The sequence below is a fragment of the Bos indicus genome, chromosome 2 (assembly GCF_029378745.1).
Source record: "Bos indicus isolate NIAB-ARS_2022 breed Sahiwal x Tharparkar chromosome 2, NIAB-ARS_B.indTharparkar_mat_pri_1.0, whole genome shotgun sequence".
In the NCBI taxonomy this organism is placed as follows: domain Eukaryota; kingdom Metazoa; phylum Chordata; class Mammalia; order Artiodactyla; family Bovidae; genus Bos; species Bos indicus.
Genome location: NC_091761.1, coordinates 80,508,420 through 80,527,477, shown reverse-complemented (window position 1 = coordinate 80,527,477; position 19,058 = coordinate 80,508,420). Strand labels below are relative to the sequence as shown.

The following is a 19,058-nucleotide window of genomic DNA, read 5'->3' as shown; positions in this document are numbered from 1 at the left end:
ACTGCTTAGAGACGGTATTACCAACAGGAAGCAAATGTTTAAACTAACAAAGGTCAGGAAAAATATTTACTATCTTTATAGAAATATGAGAAAACAAGGCTTAATGACGGAGGAAAGGGTTCATTTTAGAACATGTTTTTTCTTTATCGTAAGTTTAAATTTCACATGACATTGCAAACATAGGCCAAATATTATGAATTAGAATATACTCACAGCATTTAGAAATACTGTGTTAGGATCTACATAAGTGATTCTGAAATAACATTTGCTCTTTCAATAGCATTATTTAGGCAATAAGAAAATGTGCAGGTGCTAGGAAAATTCATGTTCACTGTAGATGAAAAAAGCCTGAAAGAATACATTTGTTGAAATTTGCATTTGGTTTGGAAAACTTCTGTTTAACAATTGAACACAGCCATATTTTAACTTTTAAGCTCCCACATGGAGAGAGTGTCAAGGCACTGCAGCAATTTACTTTTACAGACATTATGCGGGGTTTTGAAATTCACAAAATAAGATATTTCTTCCTGAATTATTTTATGATCAATGTACTGTCTCTACACAAGGAAAGTTAAAGCTGTCTGACAACTCATAGAAACATTACTGGCTCTTAAAGATGTAGGAAATTACATCAAAGCATGAAAAGCACTGGGTAATTTTGCAGTTTCATCTCTAAACACAATTGTAAAGACATCTGTCTTTCAGTTCTTTCTCCGTCTTTCTTCTGAAGCATGGCCTTTTAATTCTTGCCCTTGTAAATATTTTTTGTCTACTGTAGCTTTGCTTCTTAATATCCTGGTTGATCTTACCAGGCTAAAAAGTATTTACAGGGGATGTTGCTTTTATCTGTATTCACAGAGAATGCTAACAAATTAGAAGAAAGTGCCAGAGAACACCACATACCGTGCCCAGAACACTACAATGGCTTCTGCATGCACGGGAAATGTGAACATTCTATCAATATGCAGGAGCCATCTTGCAGGTAAGGTTTTCACCCTTTAACTTTTACACGCATAAAGTAAAAATATAGAAACTAAATTCTGGATGGCATTCTGCCTGAGTGGGTGATCAGCAGCCACACTTTTCTCTGCCTCTCCTACACACATACACACACACAAGAAAACAATATCTGTGTACCTTCCATACCCAAGTACTATGTAACACATCATTATATACACTCTGCTGGTAGAATTTTAAATTGTATCTTGGGCATTCCAAGTTCCTTAAAGACACGGCCTCCTTTGGTTCATTCACTACTCTTTCCCATGGATGCAGAGCAGTGCTTGGCACAGATTAGAGACTTGACAAATATTTCTCAAATGACTGAATGAGGCCTTACTCTACGTAAGATAACATGGTTGCTTTGGGTAGGTCATCTTTTCCAAAATAATGGCATATACAAGTGGCAAATGGTGAAATAGTTTGCATATTGCTATACAGGGAAAGGATTATCGCTCTCTTTTTCTCTTCCCTCCCTTCTCCCCCTTCCCTTTTCATCTTTTTCCCTTCCTTCTTTTTCTTCATCTTATCCTTCTTTCTTCCTTCCTTCCTCTCTCTCTCTCTTTCTCAAGATCTGTCTTCCTTTCATGTTTTCCGTCACTGAACACACAAGCACCTGCCTTCCAGTAGAGCCAGGCCGACTGAGAAGTTGCTCCCGCTGCTCTGTCATTCCCAGCAGAGTTGTCAGTATTAAACCCTTCCGATGCAGAAACCAAAGATCCTAGGATATAGTTATGAGACATTCGAAGTGAGGTTCTAAAATAGTTGCACAAAGTCAATGACAAGTTGATCCCCACTAGTGTTATTCTCGTGTGAGCTGTTTCCTCATTTCATGGTCAATTGCTAATTCTAACACTATCTATCTGAGCTTTCTGATGAGAACTGAGTGACAGAGAGGCAGTCTTCATTCTCAGATGAATACACATGGGCTTGTTTTGCTAAACCTTATTGCCTACATTGTAATTACCTTTTTACTACTGAAATTTGACTTTCTAACATAAGCGGACAACTTTATGACCAGTAAATTAAAGAATTCAGTCTTGTTCTACCTCTGGCCCTAACATTTTTTAACACATTCTAACTGTTGCATAGAGAATGCTTTATCCAAAAAATTAATAAATAGCATTATTTTTTATACTCATGTCATCAGAAACAAGCCTTTTCTCAAGCAATTATGTTGACTTAGGTTAATTAAAGAGCAAGTTAAATAAAATGTAAAGCTCACCTGAAAAAAATAGAAAGAACAGTTATTCCTGTACTTCTATCATCTCCCTCCTATCTTCAAACTCTACTATTATAAGTATAAAAAGAAACCATATATCTTTGAAATGAAAAACAAAAAGAGATCTTATTGAAAATAAGTATTTGAGAAACAAATCTAAAAAGTACTATCTTTTTTTTTTTAAGAGCAGGAAAAGGAAACAAAAGGCCCTAATTTCAAAATGAAGAGAAATGGCCATAGGCGAACTATAAAAATGAGTACAGCAGCTTTAGGTAACTGGACGCTATCATTTATTCCAGGTGTGATGCTGGTTATACTGGACAACACTGTGAAAAAAAGGATTACAGTGTACTGTATGTTGTTCCTGGCCCTGTCCGATTTCAGTACGTTTTAATCGCAGCTGTGATTGGAACGATTCAGATTGCCGTCATCTGTGTGGTGGTTCTTTGCATCACAAGGTCAGTAACTATACTCAGTGGTCACCCACATAAAGGAATACATCATTCCTCCTTGTCTGAGTCAGATCACTCTAATTTCAAGTCCCTTTGTGGACTCCGCAACCATCCATTCTCTGGAGTCCTATTTCTTCATCATAACATTTGAATAACCAAATGGAAAGACAATGACTTTCATGCTGGAGTGGTACAAATTATTTTCCTTATTTTTGCATTTTGATGAGGATTATTTATTTTCTAAGCAAAGGCCTTTTCTTTCCTCTTCTAATGTGTAATGCCAGTCTTTGTTTAAATATGCTCTTTCTTTTAACTATAAAAAGTCAGTCTTCAGTCAGACTACTAACAGACTGTTTAAATGACCAGCATTTCCTTACTCAGGCTTCCCTAGTGGCTCAGAAAGTAAAGAATCCATCTGCAATGCAGAAGACCCGGATTCAATCCGTGGGTTGGGAAGATCTCAGCATGCCAAACAAAATCAGAATAGATTTTATAGAAGACCTAGAAAAATATTAAATTATAGCTCTCACTTATAGCACTTATATTTCTAAGTATAACTCTCAGGTATAACCATTTTTAACTTATTTGATACAAACAACAAATACATTTTTATCTTAGCAAAATAACTTTAATCACAAAATTCAAAGAAAGTAATTATAATGAGAATGATCATGTTGCAGTACATGAAAACTTTTGATACAGGGAAACACACAGCAAATTTCACAAGAAGCTTTCATATCAAACCCCAGAACAATTAAACAGTAATTATTTCCTGGAGAGTTGGATTGAGAGAAATACAGAGATCTCATCCAGTTTCAACAGAAAAAGAAAAGAATAATTACTAATCTCTGACACTGGGCTTGGAGTAAAGGACAGAGGCTGGGTAAGTGCTTAACTGCATTAGTGTGTAAATTCATGGTAACCAAGAAATAGATTCCAGACCAAATGCGTATTATTTATGTCCTGGTCTAACCAGAAATGTTACTGAAGATATTCTGTTCTGATCTGATTTCACTCTGCTCAAGAGAAGAGTTCCAAGGAAGTTTTTCAAGGTTTCTGCCAAATTCACAAGGCATTTAGACTTTCAATCATTTGTGCAGCTCTACAGTAAATCAAAATGTTTCCCAAAAAAGTATTTTCAGAAGACAAGAAAATAAAAGTATCATATCTGTAGAAAATAAAAGTCCTAATATATCTCAGTATCTGTATCATGCTATCTTCTTTGAGGACAAGTGTGGCATTTGCTCTTGAAAAAGACAAAATGTGGTTCATAAATCCTTCCCTGGCCTAAAGGCTTAAGGGAAGATCATCGACGGGAGCTCTGTGCTACTCGAAACCGAGTTGAGTTCATCAACTCGACTCTCATGTTTAGATGCCAAGTGAGTCAATGGATTACATTAAAATAGATTCTGGGGAGTGTAAAAATAACTTAAACCAAAAACACTAAGTGTAAAAGAGAAGATAGAATAGCATCTAAAACACAGGAAGCTGTGCCATATTACTCCAAGGGTCTTGAGCTGTCTAATATCTAAGCAATATCAGCATATGAAAAATGAAATTCATATGTAATAGATCTAATCTCAACAATTTGATTTGCTACTTCATGTACTAACAAAAATGCAGAACTTTCAATGCTTGAGCAGATGTTTAAACTAATACAATTATGTAAAGTTTAAAAATAAAATAAAATTTAAAAAAATAATAAAATAAAATTTGAGCCATTGAGAAAGCAAAAAAAAAAAAGTCTTATTAGTCACAGTTTCATTTCCATACATAATAAAAACAACTGGGATACATAGGGTCCTTATCTCCCCAGAAATTGTGTGTCTCTATGTGTGTGTCTGTGTGTGTGTCATATATGTATACACACACACACACACACACACAAATGAATATACATATGAAAACTGTATGAAGAGGGAAAAATTATCCCCATTTTAAAGACAGGCACTCTGAGGTATGAGAAGTCAGCATGTTGCTGAGTGTACACAGGTGAGCAATCAGGGCAGAAATGAAGTCTAGGTCGCCTAATATCAGAGCTTGTGCATTTCATTTTCACTCATACTGCCCCTTTCACTGGTCATGATGTTTGTATTCTGCTATTCAAGACAACCTAAATTGAGCCCCACATTAGGCTGGCTACTTTTTAAGCCACATATCTGTTTTCACCTTCCATGTGAAAACAAAATCTATCTTCTTTTTACTTTTGAGGAATGTGGCTTCCAGCTCCATGTTCATTTTGACAGATCTACTTCCCCCCCAAAATCATATATCTATATACTACATACATTTATTCATATATGAACATATATATGAATATGCATTTTCTGATACTCTATAGGCTATTATAATAGGATTTTATATGAACTCTATATTATTTTTATTTATATCATCAAAGCATTGCTTTATCATAAAAGATCAGAGCTCTTTAAATAATTTGAGTATTAGCTTTTTATAGAAGCTAAATAATCGGTACCAATTTATATCTCTAGCTTATACTATTCACATACAAAAATGATGTTAGGCTGAACCAAAACAATATCCCTTTTCATTACAGATCCTATATTAACAGTTGGCTCATTCTCTGGTTTGATAAGATTTAAACTTTTAGCATTGAAATGTCAATATAACATTCACCCTAGGGACATTTAAAATATAAAGTTATTGAAGACCTTCAACGTGGGGTTAGATGGGCTCACACTTGCTTGATTGCATTGTGCTCAGTCATTCTTTCTGCCTTAATGAGTAAGCAGTTAAGGACTAGGTAAATGTATTCCTCTTGAACTTCCATGTCTGTTCTTTAGTTCTCCTTAATAGACACTTAAAGACAACTACAAGGAGAAGCAAAAACAAACAAAACCAAAAACCTTTTCCAAAATAATTGCAGCTTCTGCTAATAATAAATTCTTACATCTGAAATATTTTAATAATTTGCTTAATCTACAACTTCACTCTGTTTTTGTGGGACTGGACTTCAGATACTGGACTAAGATTTGTAAACTTTCCAACCTTCTAGGAAATGCCCCCGAAGCAACAGAATTCACAGACAGAAGCAAAATACAGGGCACTACAGTTCAGACAACACAACAAGAGCATCCACGAGGTTAATCTAAAGGGAGCATGTTGCACAGTGGCTGGACTACCGAAAGCTTGGACTACACAATACAGTATTATAGACAAAAGAATAAGACAAGAGATCTACACATGTTGCCTTGCATTTGTGGTAATCTACACCAATGAAAACATGTACTACAGCTATATTTGATTATGTATGGATATATTTGAAATAGTATACATTGTCTTGATGTTTTTTCTGTAATGTAAATAAACTATTTATATCACACAATATAGTTTTTTCTTTCCCATGTATTTGTTATATATAATAAATACTCAGTGATGAGCAAAAATTGGCATTCTTAAATTTGCGGTATCTCATAATTGTAAATATAATCAAGCTAGTACCTTTGTGCAGGTATCAGTATTTTATCTTTCTCCACATCTTGAGACAAAGCATTGGTTTATACAGGACTCAGTGGCTAGGCTTTGAGTGATTCCAAGATCAAGGAAAATGATGGTTATTGGAAAAGAGAAAAAATAATTTACTTTTTATCGAGTGAGGATAAAATATTTCAGATCTTTGAATCATCTCTGTTTCATCAACTCTCTTCCCTGGTCTTCCATTTTCATCCCCAGAGCAGAAAAATCTCTGGCATATAAATTAAATCAAAGAAGAAGGGGAGGAAAAGTGTTTTATAACTCATAAAGGAGAGGGAAAAAGATATTGGTTTTTATTTGGGAAATATCTTAGACTTGCCCGGTTAAGTGCATATATCTGAAAGGTCCTGAACAAGCTACATATTAGGAATACACAGAGCACAAAGTCTATTCCATTTAGGTGCATGGAATTAACAACTAGGGAAAAATTTTAATAACATCATTAAATGGGTAACACCAAATCATGAATTCTCAGAAGCACCTTGCTATATTTATAGTATATGGTTCTTTAAAAATAAGTTAGAATCACAACCAAATACCTCATGAATAACTTTATGGCTAATGCAGCAGCATTATTTGAAATGGAACTAAGATGATAATATTTCATAAAAACCGATAAATGTGTTTTATATATATATATATATGATAAGAATGAAAATTAATCACATAGCATATGAAAGACCTTAGTGGAAAATCGATATAGATTTTTGAGCATATAAATAGGCATGACCATTTTGGAAAAAATAAACTGTAAAAATTCTCAAGGAATAAGATGAAAATAACAAATCAAATAATTGCCTTATTATTATTTAGTTTTTCACAGCTTCCTGTGACTAACACAGTAATCTAAATAAAGCTTTCTTTGTCTCCTTCAAATGACCTCTGCGTATACTGAAAGGAATGACACTTCTGTGGCCACAAAAAAAAAAAAAGGACAAATGTCAAACCAACACATTCTGAAAATAAAATATTCAGTGAAAAATAAGTTTTCTGAAGTGATATTTAAGATATTTGTTAAAACATTTTTTAAAGGTGACAGCCTAAATAGGATTTAGGACTCTGTGAAAAATCTGCTTTTCTAGGTTAGTCATCACTTGGAAAAGTGTGAATCTATAGGCATAACCATCATTCACATGTTTCCAAAAATTGGTCGTAGGCTATTTGTACAAACAAAGTCTATTTAAACTTCCACATGGAATTTTAGTTTCATCACCAGGTACAGAGATGTAACTAGCTGTGGTCACCTTTGTATAAGACAGGGGTTGTAGCAAACCTTTCCTTCTCCTAAGGGAGGAACAAAAATGCAACATCACAGGGCTTAGCAGAGTTTGAAGGAAACAACAATTCCACTGACTTTTACTTGTAAGAGCATAAAATGACTTGCTTCATTAAATATTGATACATTACTTTGCTTATCAAAGGATCATAAACCTAAGTGTTAGAAAAGCCCTTGAGTTCATAATACAGTATATTCCTATTCACTTCCATGCTCATCCAACCTATAAAATATTCTTTTTAAAAGATGCATAACAAATCTTAAGTGAGCATATATTATGTGCCAGGCATTCTTCAGGGACTTCCCTCATGACACAGCAGTAAAGAATCCACATGCAATGAAGGAGACATATACAGGAGATGTGGGTTTCATCTCTGGGTTGGGAAGATTCCCTGGAGAAGCAAATGGTAATCCACTGTAGTATTCTTGCCTCAGAAATCCCACGGACAAAGAAGCCTGATGTTCTGCAGTCCATGGGGTCATAAGAGTCGGACATGACTGAGCAACTAAAACCAAACCAGGCATAATTCAAGGTCTTAGGGAAATACAACTAAAATATGACCTCTACTCTAAATGAACTCACAATCTCATCCTGACATAATCATCTACCCTCTTCTTGCATATATATTATCACTTGGAATTTTATTCTTGGTCAATTCTAAGACCTTTTTTTCATATTGAGTTGATATTTATTTCTCTATGGCTTCTACACATGGCTTCTGTTTTTCCTCTGGAGCAAAGAAAGAATGACTTATATATTTTAAAATATCAAGACAGACATACTATGTTTTCCCACTCACTTTTGCAGGTACATTCTGACCCTTTGCAAGTATTTTCCTCTCTAGGTGAAATATCCTTACTGTCTTCATCTCATCTTCACGTGATATGGTTTCCACTTTCCCCTAGTATCTGCATCATCCTTCCTTGGACAGATGCTACTTTGCAGCTATAGATCTTTAAGTGTATAGCTCAGAATTGCACAGTCTGCTACAGTTGTGGTCTGACCAGCACAGAATATACTAGAACTTGTAGAAAGCAAATTTAACTGAGAGTCATGATCTCTAAATGCAAATCCTACTTTGACCACAAATTTGGGGTGGAACCATGAGCAAGTCATCTCACATGTCTAGTCTGTTTCCCCATCATTTCTAATCTCTGAGATTCCAAGATTCTAGATACTCAGAAACCAGGCACCATACTTTTGTTATTCTACCGAAGACCACATTAGATATTTTTGCTGCTCAACTTAAATTCAAAACTCTTTTTAAACAAACTGCTATTAAGCCATGTCATTCACTCATTCCTTCATTCACCACTAATTCATTCATTGTCCATTTATTATCCATTATACATGTACTGGACTTTCCTGGTGGCTCAGATGGTAAAGAATCTGCCTGCAGTGCAGGAGACCTGGGTTTGATCCCTGGGAAGGGAAGATCTCCTGGAGGACAGCATAGAAACCCACTCCAATATTCTTGCCTGGAGAATCCCCAAGGACAAAGGAGCCTGGCAGGCTACAGTCCATGAGTCACAAAGAGTTGGACATGACTGAATGCTAAGCACAGCACATATGCGTACTGGGCTTCATGGTGGCTCAGTCAATAAAGAATCTGCCTGCAATGCAGGAGACCTGGGTTTGATCCCTGGCTCAGGAAGATCCCCTGGAGAAGGAAATGGCAACCCATTCCAGTATTCTTGTCTGGGAAATCTCATGGACAGAGGAGACTGGCGGGGTATAGTCCATGGAGTCATAAGATTCACACATGACTAAATGAAAATGACTGACCCAATACATGTACTGAGGGCCACCAAGTACCAGCACCATAATAAGCTATGAGAAGACAAAAATAATTAAGGCAAAGTCCCTGTCTAAAAGGGATCAGATCATCATAGTTCCTTGCATCAAAGATCTTGCAGCCTCATTGGTGAGACTGGGAGGTAAATAGTAAAGTATAAAGAAGGTAATAAAGGCTATGATAATCGCTGGTTCAGTGTCCTTGGGGACCCTGCAGGAGGAACCTCCAGGCTGAGTAATGTGCCTCTTCACAGGCTGTGAGACACGTAGAACGACTTCACCATTCTCCACACAAACCCCGACTTCTTGCTTCTGAGATTTTATCTACTTCTCTTGCTCTCTCCATGCCCTTCTTCTCTCCATAATACTCAGAGCAAGTAACAGCTTATCAGCGAGGCCTCTGTGATTTCCTTAGCTGTCTTCCTAACTCTGTTAGGGTACTTTTCATGTTATTCCTTAATTGTCCATGTAAGCCTTTCTCTTAGCCTGGGAACAAGAAGGCATAAAGCCAATGGCCTGCCAATTATTTCCATTTATTGGACAAACATGCCTATGCCATTCCAGACACCATCCTAGGTGCTGTTCTGTAGCAACGAAGTGGAGGGATCTCTACACTCAGGTTCATATTCTAGCAGAAGTGGAGGTGAGGATTAATCAAACAACAGTCCACAACACCCAGAAGCTAGAAAGCTTTAAACTCTATTTAAAAAATTAAAAATAGAGTGAGGTATAGGGTGATTGAGTTTGAGGGGGACTGGGTCCATTCAAGGAGAGGGTAGTATTTAAAACTTGGCCTCTGAAGCCAGACACAAATGGGTCCCAGTCTAAATTTCACTTGATGAACTACTTAACCTTGGGCAAATCACCTAATTACTTTCTCTGCTAAGTCACTTCAGTCGTGTCCGACTCTGTGCGACCCCATAGACAGCAGCCCACCAGGCTTCCCCATCCCCGGGATTCTCCAGGCAAGAACACTGGAGTGGGTTGCCATTTCCTTCTCCAATGCATGAAAATGAAAAATGAAAGTGAAGTCATTCAGTCGTGTTCGACTCTTAGCGACCCCATGGACTGCCGCCTACCAGGCTCCTCTGTCCATGGGGTTTTCCAGGCAAGAGCACTGGAGTGGGGTGCCATTGCCTTATGCCTTGTATTTAAAAATCAAGAGAAAAATGCTTCCCACACTCAGTATAACTGTTGTAAGAGATAAGCAAGGAAGTCCATGTTGTGCAAAGAACAAGGACATACACAGTGTGAACTTGGAATGTACAGAAATCATTTTTTAGGGATATAATACATATTTGTTGTAAAAGTAATTAAGAAGGAAAAACCATATGTCATCAGTTAAATAAGGCATAATGGGAGTCATATGGTTAGAATTAGAAGGAATCAAGCAATTACATTCACTCAAAGGAGCATTTCTTGTCTCTTTCAGGACAAGAGAGCTGTTTCTGGTAAAACAAGACAATATAGAGTTAAAAAATACTGGTCCTCTTTTTTTTTTTTTTTTATCAAATGGGTCCACTGGCATCATGTCTGAACAAGAGGAGTGATCATTCTTTCACTTTCAAAGAGGTCTGTCCTGATAAAGCATATAGTGGTAAGCCTCTCATGTGTTTCTAGGCACAGGATGAGTGAGTCAATATTGCAGCAACTTTGCAAGGCCAAATTCTTCAATTTCATGAATCCTCGAGGAAAAGTCAGTACAGACTACTGAAATATGACAGAGATTATCTCAAAGTCACATTAGACTCTCTACTAGTGTTTATCTTCAGAGGCTACTTCCATTTTCCAAAACCATGCAGCACCACACCAGCTGTTACTGTTCCTCAATTAGAGGAGATGTTTCACTTACATAATTAATCATCTGGATATCAATCACAAGAACCTTTTCATTGAATTAATTGATATCTTTATATGAGCATCCATATTATATGAAGTGTGAAGGATTATATAAGGTAATGGTATTGTTTTTTTTTTTAAATAACCTATGCGTGAATATGTAAATGAGAAAGGCCCTTTGAAGGCAACATCAGGAAGGCGGGGATGATGTGCAACCCACCGGGTCAGAGTCAGGCCTTCTTCTAGCCTCAATCTAGACAAAAATCAACTTTACTGGTCCTCTTACTTTGGGAATGTAACCAAATTCAATCTAGCATAAAAACCTAATTCAAAGTTACTGAGAGTCCAATATCAGGTATTACAGGAGAGGGGGAGAGAGGACTGGGGCAGTCCTAGTTCTCTTTTCCCAGTGGTCCCACTGCCACTGCTAAACCTGCCAGTCATCCTGATTCATCAGAGGCACTCCTTCCACAAAAGGCTTTACCCACAGTGATCTTGGAGGTGGCGGCTTCTCAGCACCCATCCTTGAGCAGTCAACCCATTCTGCAGGGCACATTTGGAGATGGCTCTGTGCCCCGCCTCCCCAGGGGAGTCTCCCCTGCCAGGCTTCCTCCCCTTCTCCAGATCCCAACCACCTTTTTCCTTTACCTCATGGAGCCTCCGTCCTCTGTTAAAGCACTTCTCTGCCACATATCCCTGGACTTAGACCTTGAAAACAAAGACCTTTTTATAAGCCAGGCTATGAAAACAAAGCAGAGAGTAATGACCCAAACTGTCACCACAGTACATCAAATTAGTAATAAATAGATTACATAAATAACACTTGGTTAACTGGCAAAATTAGAAAATGTAGATAAGCCAAACACATAAATTAATCTCACGGACAAAAGATAAACACCAAGGTTTGACATATATCCTTTCAGATAATATCGGTGAATGTATGTTGAGGTTTTTATAAGACAAAAGAATTTTTAATAAACTGAATGTTCACTAATAATAAGCTACAGAGTTTCACAGTCATTTAAGCACAACTTACCAACAGATATATGGTGTGGCTCTTGTGTAAGTTTCAATCGTGTTCAGTTGCAAATCAGTGAGGCCTTCAAAAAGTTTAGATGAGGATCTCTAAGCCATCTGTTTGCATGCTTATCTTTCTTTTCCCCCACAACACTAATTTCCCACCATGTCCCACACTATTTCCAAGGGACCCTTCCAGTCCCAGCACACATACTATTGGTGAGCTATTCTCAGTCTCCAAGTCTGTCCAAAGCATGTGACCTCATCTCCAGAGTTTCTCCTAATTGTCCCTGTATCAGCCTGAATCTAAGTAGATCTAGAGATGCTAGACCAGCTTTACCCTCCACTCACCCTCACCGTGAGGATGTTTTGTTTCTCTTTTCACTTCGTGGAAGCCTGGTAGGCTACGTCCGTGGGGTCACAAAGAGTTGGATATGACTTGGCAATGAAACAAGCCTCTCTGTGATTCCTAGTCTAGAGAAGGGTTTGGCCATTTCACCATCATTTAGCTTCAAGGTACTCATGCCAAACCTGTCATTGCTACAAGAATTCACATTGCAGTTAAAGTCAGCTCGGGTATTAACCTCTGTGCTGTTTCCCACACTGGGCTCTTCACTGCCTTAACTGAGGCAATCAACTTGGTTCAGAACCAGCAGATAGTATAAAAGTATAGCATTAAATAACACTTCAAATAACATTTAAATAACACATTGATAGTACTTATTATTTTTTTGTATTTTAAAAAATATATATCCTGATTATACTGAAAGGTACTTGCAACCAACTTTCAAACTTGAGCACAAGACTGAATAATTAAAAATAGCATAAGAATATTATATCACTTAAAGGAATGCACAAATTAGTTCCACACATCAAGTGTGCTGAAGTTAGCTACTATAAAAAAGCACTGAATATTATTGGATGAATTAAACCTGTAAAGACCATTTGTTCTTCTAACAGGCTTTACTATGTGGTATGTCAAGGGATTTCTTTATAAGAACAAAGATGAAGAGAAAATGCTATGGCCACTAGGGAACACACTTACCTCCTAATTACTGTAAAAAGAAAAAATCTTAGCTAGAAGTTACTTTATCTGTTTAGATCTATAACCTCTGGACCAATGGAATTTCAAATAAGACCTCAGAGTGAGAAAATACAATATGGGGGATGGGGAAGAATCAAAGGAGCAAGAAAGAGCTGAGAGAGGAATAAAAGGCTGGGGGAAGGTAAAAGGGAGGGAGACAGCCAAGAACTGGATTGGGAGGAAGGGGGCAGTTATGGGAAGAGTGTAAGAGATGGTTCACTCATAGTCCTTCAAAAAGAAGAAGCACATCTAAAGCATTTAAGCAGGACTACAGGCATATGTGGTGGCAGCAAGTGAGCAGGGGGCAGGAAGGTGGTGCTCTGGGAAGGTCTCTCGCCCTGAAGGCTCAAAAGACCAACCTGCTGCGTGTACAGGGTTGGGAGGTGAAGAGCTGGCTTGGCAAGCCGGGCAGAATGAGGCCAAGGCATTACGCCAAAGATGATTGTTCAGGCCTCCAGGTGAGGAGGAGAAATGTTTAAAATAACAGTCCTGTTATGTACGTATTTTTTTCCTCACAATTCTTAACCTCAAGATATGCAGATCAAATTCTTTATATTCTGCTGGATAAGCTTGTCGCAAAGCACTGGATCTGCTCTCTAGATACAGAACAAAGGAATAGCTTATCCTCCCCACCCAGAGGTGAGCCCTCTGTCTCCTGCTGTACCAATGCAGTGGCCATCACATAAGTGCTATCTGATCTGGCTACACTTGCAAGAGAAAATCCTGGGGTCTTAAAGCAGCCCTGAGCAGCCTCAGAAAAAATGTGCGAAAAAAGGCTGGTCTGCTTCAGACCAGCCCCTGCCTACAGAAGACAAAACCATCTGTGGTCTGCCTGGGGAAATACAGGTCAGAACTGCCAAGAGGAGCAAACCATTGGAGAGGATTCTTTAGGTCTGAAAAGTTGAGTAGAAAGACAAAAATGATGGCTCGATAAAGTGAAAGTTAAGGGAGAAATAGGAAGAGAAGCCCCAGTGTTCCACCTTTCAGACTTTCTGAAAGCACATGGCTCCACTCTTCACAGGACAGCACCAACAGAACCCAGCGACTTATCATTAAGCTCCCAGACCAAGCCTTGTAAACAGCCGGCAATGTTGTCGATGTCCCCCAGAGGGTTGAGACTTCACAGCACCAGCATCCACATAATAACATTATATTTCTCTTTTAAATAAGATGTACACGAATGTTCACTTGCACCCAATTACAGTAATGCATGATTTACATAAAATTAACTCTCCTGCTTAATTACAGGCATGCAGGGATTAAGGGAGAAAAGGCTTTTACTTGTAAACATTATATGCTTTAATGCTTAGCATCTCTGTGAAATGCAACTGGCCCAAACGCAGATGAAAACAAGTTCCTTGGTCACTGGGGTTTACCAAATGTTGCTGTCCATTCTATGAGGATTATGTGTAAACTGAGTCACCGGAGTCTCTACCCAGTTAGAGCAGAGATCCAATTCTTCCACAATATGAATGATTTAATATAAACTGGAATGCTCTGTAACAAGGATCTAGGGTTTAGAAGTTTCATATTTAGTGCAGGATTTAAACCGCCTGGGTAAGGAATCTGCAAAGGGCAAAAGAACGAGTCTCTAGTTTTCCATACACAGTGAGAGAAAGTGCTTTCATCAAAGGACGATCCAAAGCTGCTTTGACAACAAAATGATTAAAGGCTGCCTCTTCTCTCATCTTACATCTGTCACTTTGCTGCATTCCTTTTGGCCACAAACATGAACACAATTTTTCTCTGAATAAGACTTCAGATTGAACATTTATGGGGAATTAAAAGTGAAGTTCAGTGCAACACACACCTAAAGCATTCTTTTTTCCCTAGTCTCTGCCAGACCCAGTGCCAGAAAACTGGAATTGAAGAAAAGTCATTGAGCTGGCACAATAAGAAAATGATTGAAGGCAACAGGGATTGAAGTTTCATCGTTATCAGTTCAGTGGAGACGAGGCAATGCTTCTCCAAAAAGCTGCACAAAAATACCTCAAGGGGCCAAATGCTCACCGCACTGGCTGACCACAAAAGATGGCAATTTCGTTTTGCCACCTTGTCAACTCTCTTTTCACCCGGTACGCAGAAGTGCCAGATACCATAAGAAAGGGTTTTGAAGGGGGAAAAGAGACAAGATAACCTGTGAGTTCCTAAGAAAATTCATGGAAAAGCAAGATCTTATACTCAGAGCAGATTGCATTTGCCAGGAACGGACCATAAATTGAAATTCGGCAAATTGGTTCTTATTTTCAGAAAACTGAAAAAGAGAGAAAGCCATTCCTAATTCACGGCCTGAGTTAAATTCTTTAGCAATACCTTTAAACACTATGCATAATAAACTAGATACCTGTAGCATACCAAGGACTTGTATAGGAGAGTCATTAACCAAAAATTACATTTAACATGTGAGAGTTTATGGTAGACTATACAAGATTATTTTACTTCATAACCCTTCCCTGCTTATTCTGCAACAAAACATAAGGTATTGAGGCTTTCTTTAAGTCCTGGAATCCAGAAGGCCTTCTATAGGAAAGATTTTCAAAGACATCCTTGGAGAGGCTGGAGATAGTACATAGCCACCTGGTGATTTCAGAGAGGGGAATTGGTCTGGTCATCTGTGTTTCGTTTCCTTCTTTTCATCAGTGTAAATTTTTCTGCCAGAATCTGAGGCTTTAGAGAGATTAAACTGGTGATTTTTTTTTTCATTCTTTGAGATGAAGGTCTTTCTGTTCTCTTGGGTTACCGTCTCCCTAGTACTAGCTGCTTCAGTTTGTGTCTGATGCTATAAGACATTCACACTTTAAAATGCATGAATCAACCTTGAATTTTCCATCCTCTGATCCTTCACTAAGTTGTTGTTTCACAGTATCACAAAGCCTCAAAAGCTATGACTTGAATAGTGGCCACACTCAAAGGAACATTATGCTGGATTTGATCCAGAACACACAAAATCAAAACTCCTTCCATTTCAGGCAAAACCCTTTGTTTGACCTAACAGTAATGGAATGAAACTGTCCTTAAAGGACATTTTTTTTCTAGCTATGTCTGAGGATTTTTAAGAATTGACATTATGATTTATTGATTGTGATAATGTATGATGTACATAAAATTAGAATTCATGACTAAGTATAAAAACAAGACCTGCTTTATTGATGTCTCATTGCTCTTTTATAGGAGAGGTATCATTTTGGACACTTTATGAATACTAGTTTACTTATTTCTTACAATAAGCCTCTGAAACATGTTATTTCTGTACCATTTTTATGATGAAGTAATTGTAAACTAGGGCTTCCCAGGTGGTACTAGTGATAAAGACCTGCCTGCCAATGCAGGAGACTAGAGATTCAGGATCAATCCCTGGGGTCAGGAAGATTCCCTGGAAGAGGACCTGGCAACCCACTCCAGTATTCTTGCCTAGAGAATCCCATGGACAGATAAGCCTGATGGGCTACAGTCCATAGGGTTGCACAGAGTCAGACATGACTGAAGCAACTTAGCATGAATGCATGCAACTGCATGCATGCAACTTGTAAAGTTGTAAATATCTTGGCCAAGGTCACAGAGCCAGGAAAAGCCACAGTCACAATTTGAACCCAGAGCAAACCAAATCCATTCTGCTCCTCTATAGCATGCTGTTTCCATTAATTTTTGCTTTTCTTATACAACCATATCAGAAGTCATACATCTTTCAGATTTACCTATTGACTAAACAAATGCTTGTTTCAAAAGCGCTGCCATTGTTCCAATTATTTTGAAATTTTGCTACCAAAATTATACTCAGAGAAAACTTTTGAACAACACAGGAATATCTGTTTCAATATGTTACAAGAATACTGTCTTTGGGTTCCTACCCTTCTCTCCTTTCTCCCCTCCTATTCATTATTTCAATCTTAAGGACTCAGCTAATCTCAGCTAGCCACATAGCTCTTTCTACTTAAAGTTATTCACACCAACGGAAAGAAACAAGATAATTTCAAATTTTTATAAATAATATTGTATCAGGCATTTTCCTGTCTGTCTATATGTTTACTTGGTTTCCTATCCCTTTTTTGTCTCTGGCCCCTTCTAGCCCCATGGAATATTGAACTCATGAGATTAAGAAGTCTGTCTTATCGATATGACCCCAGTGCTTAGAACAGTTTTTAGAACATTTATAGATGCTCAATTAATAACTGATGAACAAATGAATTAATTAATTTAATTAAAGTCTTCTTTGAGCTTCTGCCAACCTACCTGGAATAACTGGCCATGTAAGTCAGCGACTATACCATTATGGTATAAATCAGTAGAAGCTGAATAAGACATGTTCAGTTTGAAAGTTACTAGCCTCTAAATCCCACCTTATCTTTGACAAAGGAGGCAAGAATATACAATGGATTAAAAACAATCTCTTTAACAAGTGGTGCTGGGAAAACTGGTCAACCACTTGTAAAAGAATGAAACTAGAACACTTTCTAACACCATACACAAAAATTAACTCAAAATGGATTAAAGATCTAAACGTAAGACCAGAAACCATAAAACTCCTAGAGGACAACATAAGCAAAACACTCTCCAACATACATCACAGCAGGATCCTCTATGACCCACCTCCCAGAATATTGGAAATAAAAGCAAAAATAAACAAAGGGGACCTAATTAAACTTAAAAGCTTCTGCACAACAAAGGAAACTATTAGCAAGGTGAAAAGGCAGCCTTCAGAATGGGAGAAAATAATAGCAAATTAAGCAACTGACAAACAACTAATCTCAAAAATATACAAGCAACTCCTACAGCTCAATTCCAGAAAAATAAATGACCCAATCAAAAAATGGGCCAAAGAACTAAATAGACATTTCTCCAAAGAAGACATACAAATGGCTAACAAACACATGAAAAGATGCTCAACATCACTCATTACCAGAGAAATGCAAATCAAAACCACAATGAGGTACCATTTCACGCCAGTCAGAATGGCTGCAATACAAAAGTCTACAAGCAATAAATGCTGGAGAGGGTGTGGAGAAAAGGGAACCCTCTTACACTGTTGGTGGGAATGCAAACTAGTACAGCCACTATGGAGAACAGTGTGGAAATTCCTTAAAAAACTGGAAATAGAACTGCCTTATGATCCAGCAATCCCACTGCTGGGCATACACACTGAGGAAACCAGAAGGGAAAGAGACACGTGTACCCCAATGTTCATCACAGCACTGTTTATAATAACCAGGACATGGAAGCAACCTAGATGCCCATCAGCAGAAGAATGGATAAGAAAGCTGTGGTACATATACACAATGGAATATTACTCAGCCATTAAAAAGAATACACTTGAATCAGTTCTAATGAGGTGGATGAAACTGGAGCCTATTATACAGAGTGAAGTAAGCCAGAAAGAAAAACACCAATACAGTATACTAACACATATATATGGAATTTAGAAAGATGGTAACCATAACCCTGTGTGCGAGACAGCAAAAGAGACACTGATGTATAGATCAGTCTTATGGACTCTGTGGGAGAGGGAGAGGGTGGGGAGATTTGGGAGAATGGCATTGAAACATGTATAATATCATGTATGAAATGAGTCGCCAGTCCAGGTTCAATGCACGATACTGGATGCTTGGGGCTGGTGCACTGGGATGACCCAGAGGGAGGGTATGGGGAGGGAGGATGGAGGAGGGTTCAGGATGGGGAACACATGTATACCTGTGGCGGATTCATTTCGATATTTGGCAAAACTAATACAATATTGTAAAGTTTAAAAATAAAATAAAATTTTAAAAAATAAAATAAATAAATAAATCCCATGGACAGAGAAGCCTGGTAGGCTGCAGTCCATGGGGTTGCACAGAGTCAGACACGACTGAAGTGACTTAGCAGCAGCAGCAGTAGCAGCCTCT

General features: G+C 37.9%; 1 protein-coding gene across 1 annotated transcript in view; it reads left to right on the top strand.

Annotated features, from left to right (window-relative positions):
* The window catches only part of TMEFF2 (transmembrane protein with EGF like and two follistatin like domains 2), a 278,065-nt gene extending 272,046 nt beyond the window's left edge, over window positions 1–6,019 (top strand). The window contains exons 8-10 of the mRNA XM_019974224.2: window positions 859–982; window positions 2,521–2,679; window positions 5,690–6,019. Coding sequence (XP_019829783.1) covers window positions 859–982; window positions 2,521–2,679; window positions 5,690–5,786 — 380 coding nt within the window. The 3' untranslated portion in view covers window positions 5,787–6,019. The remainder of the gene's footprint in view (window positions 1–858; window positions 983–2,520; window positions 2,680–5,689) is intronic.
* Window positions 6,020–19,058: the final 13,039 nt, after the last annotated feature.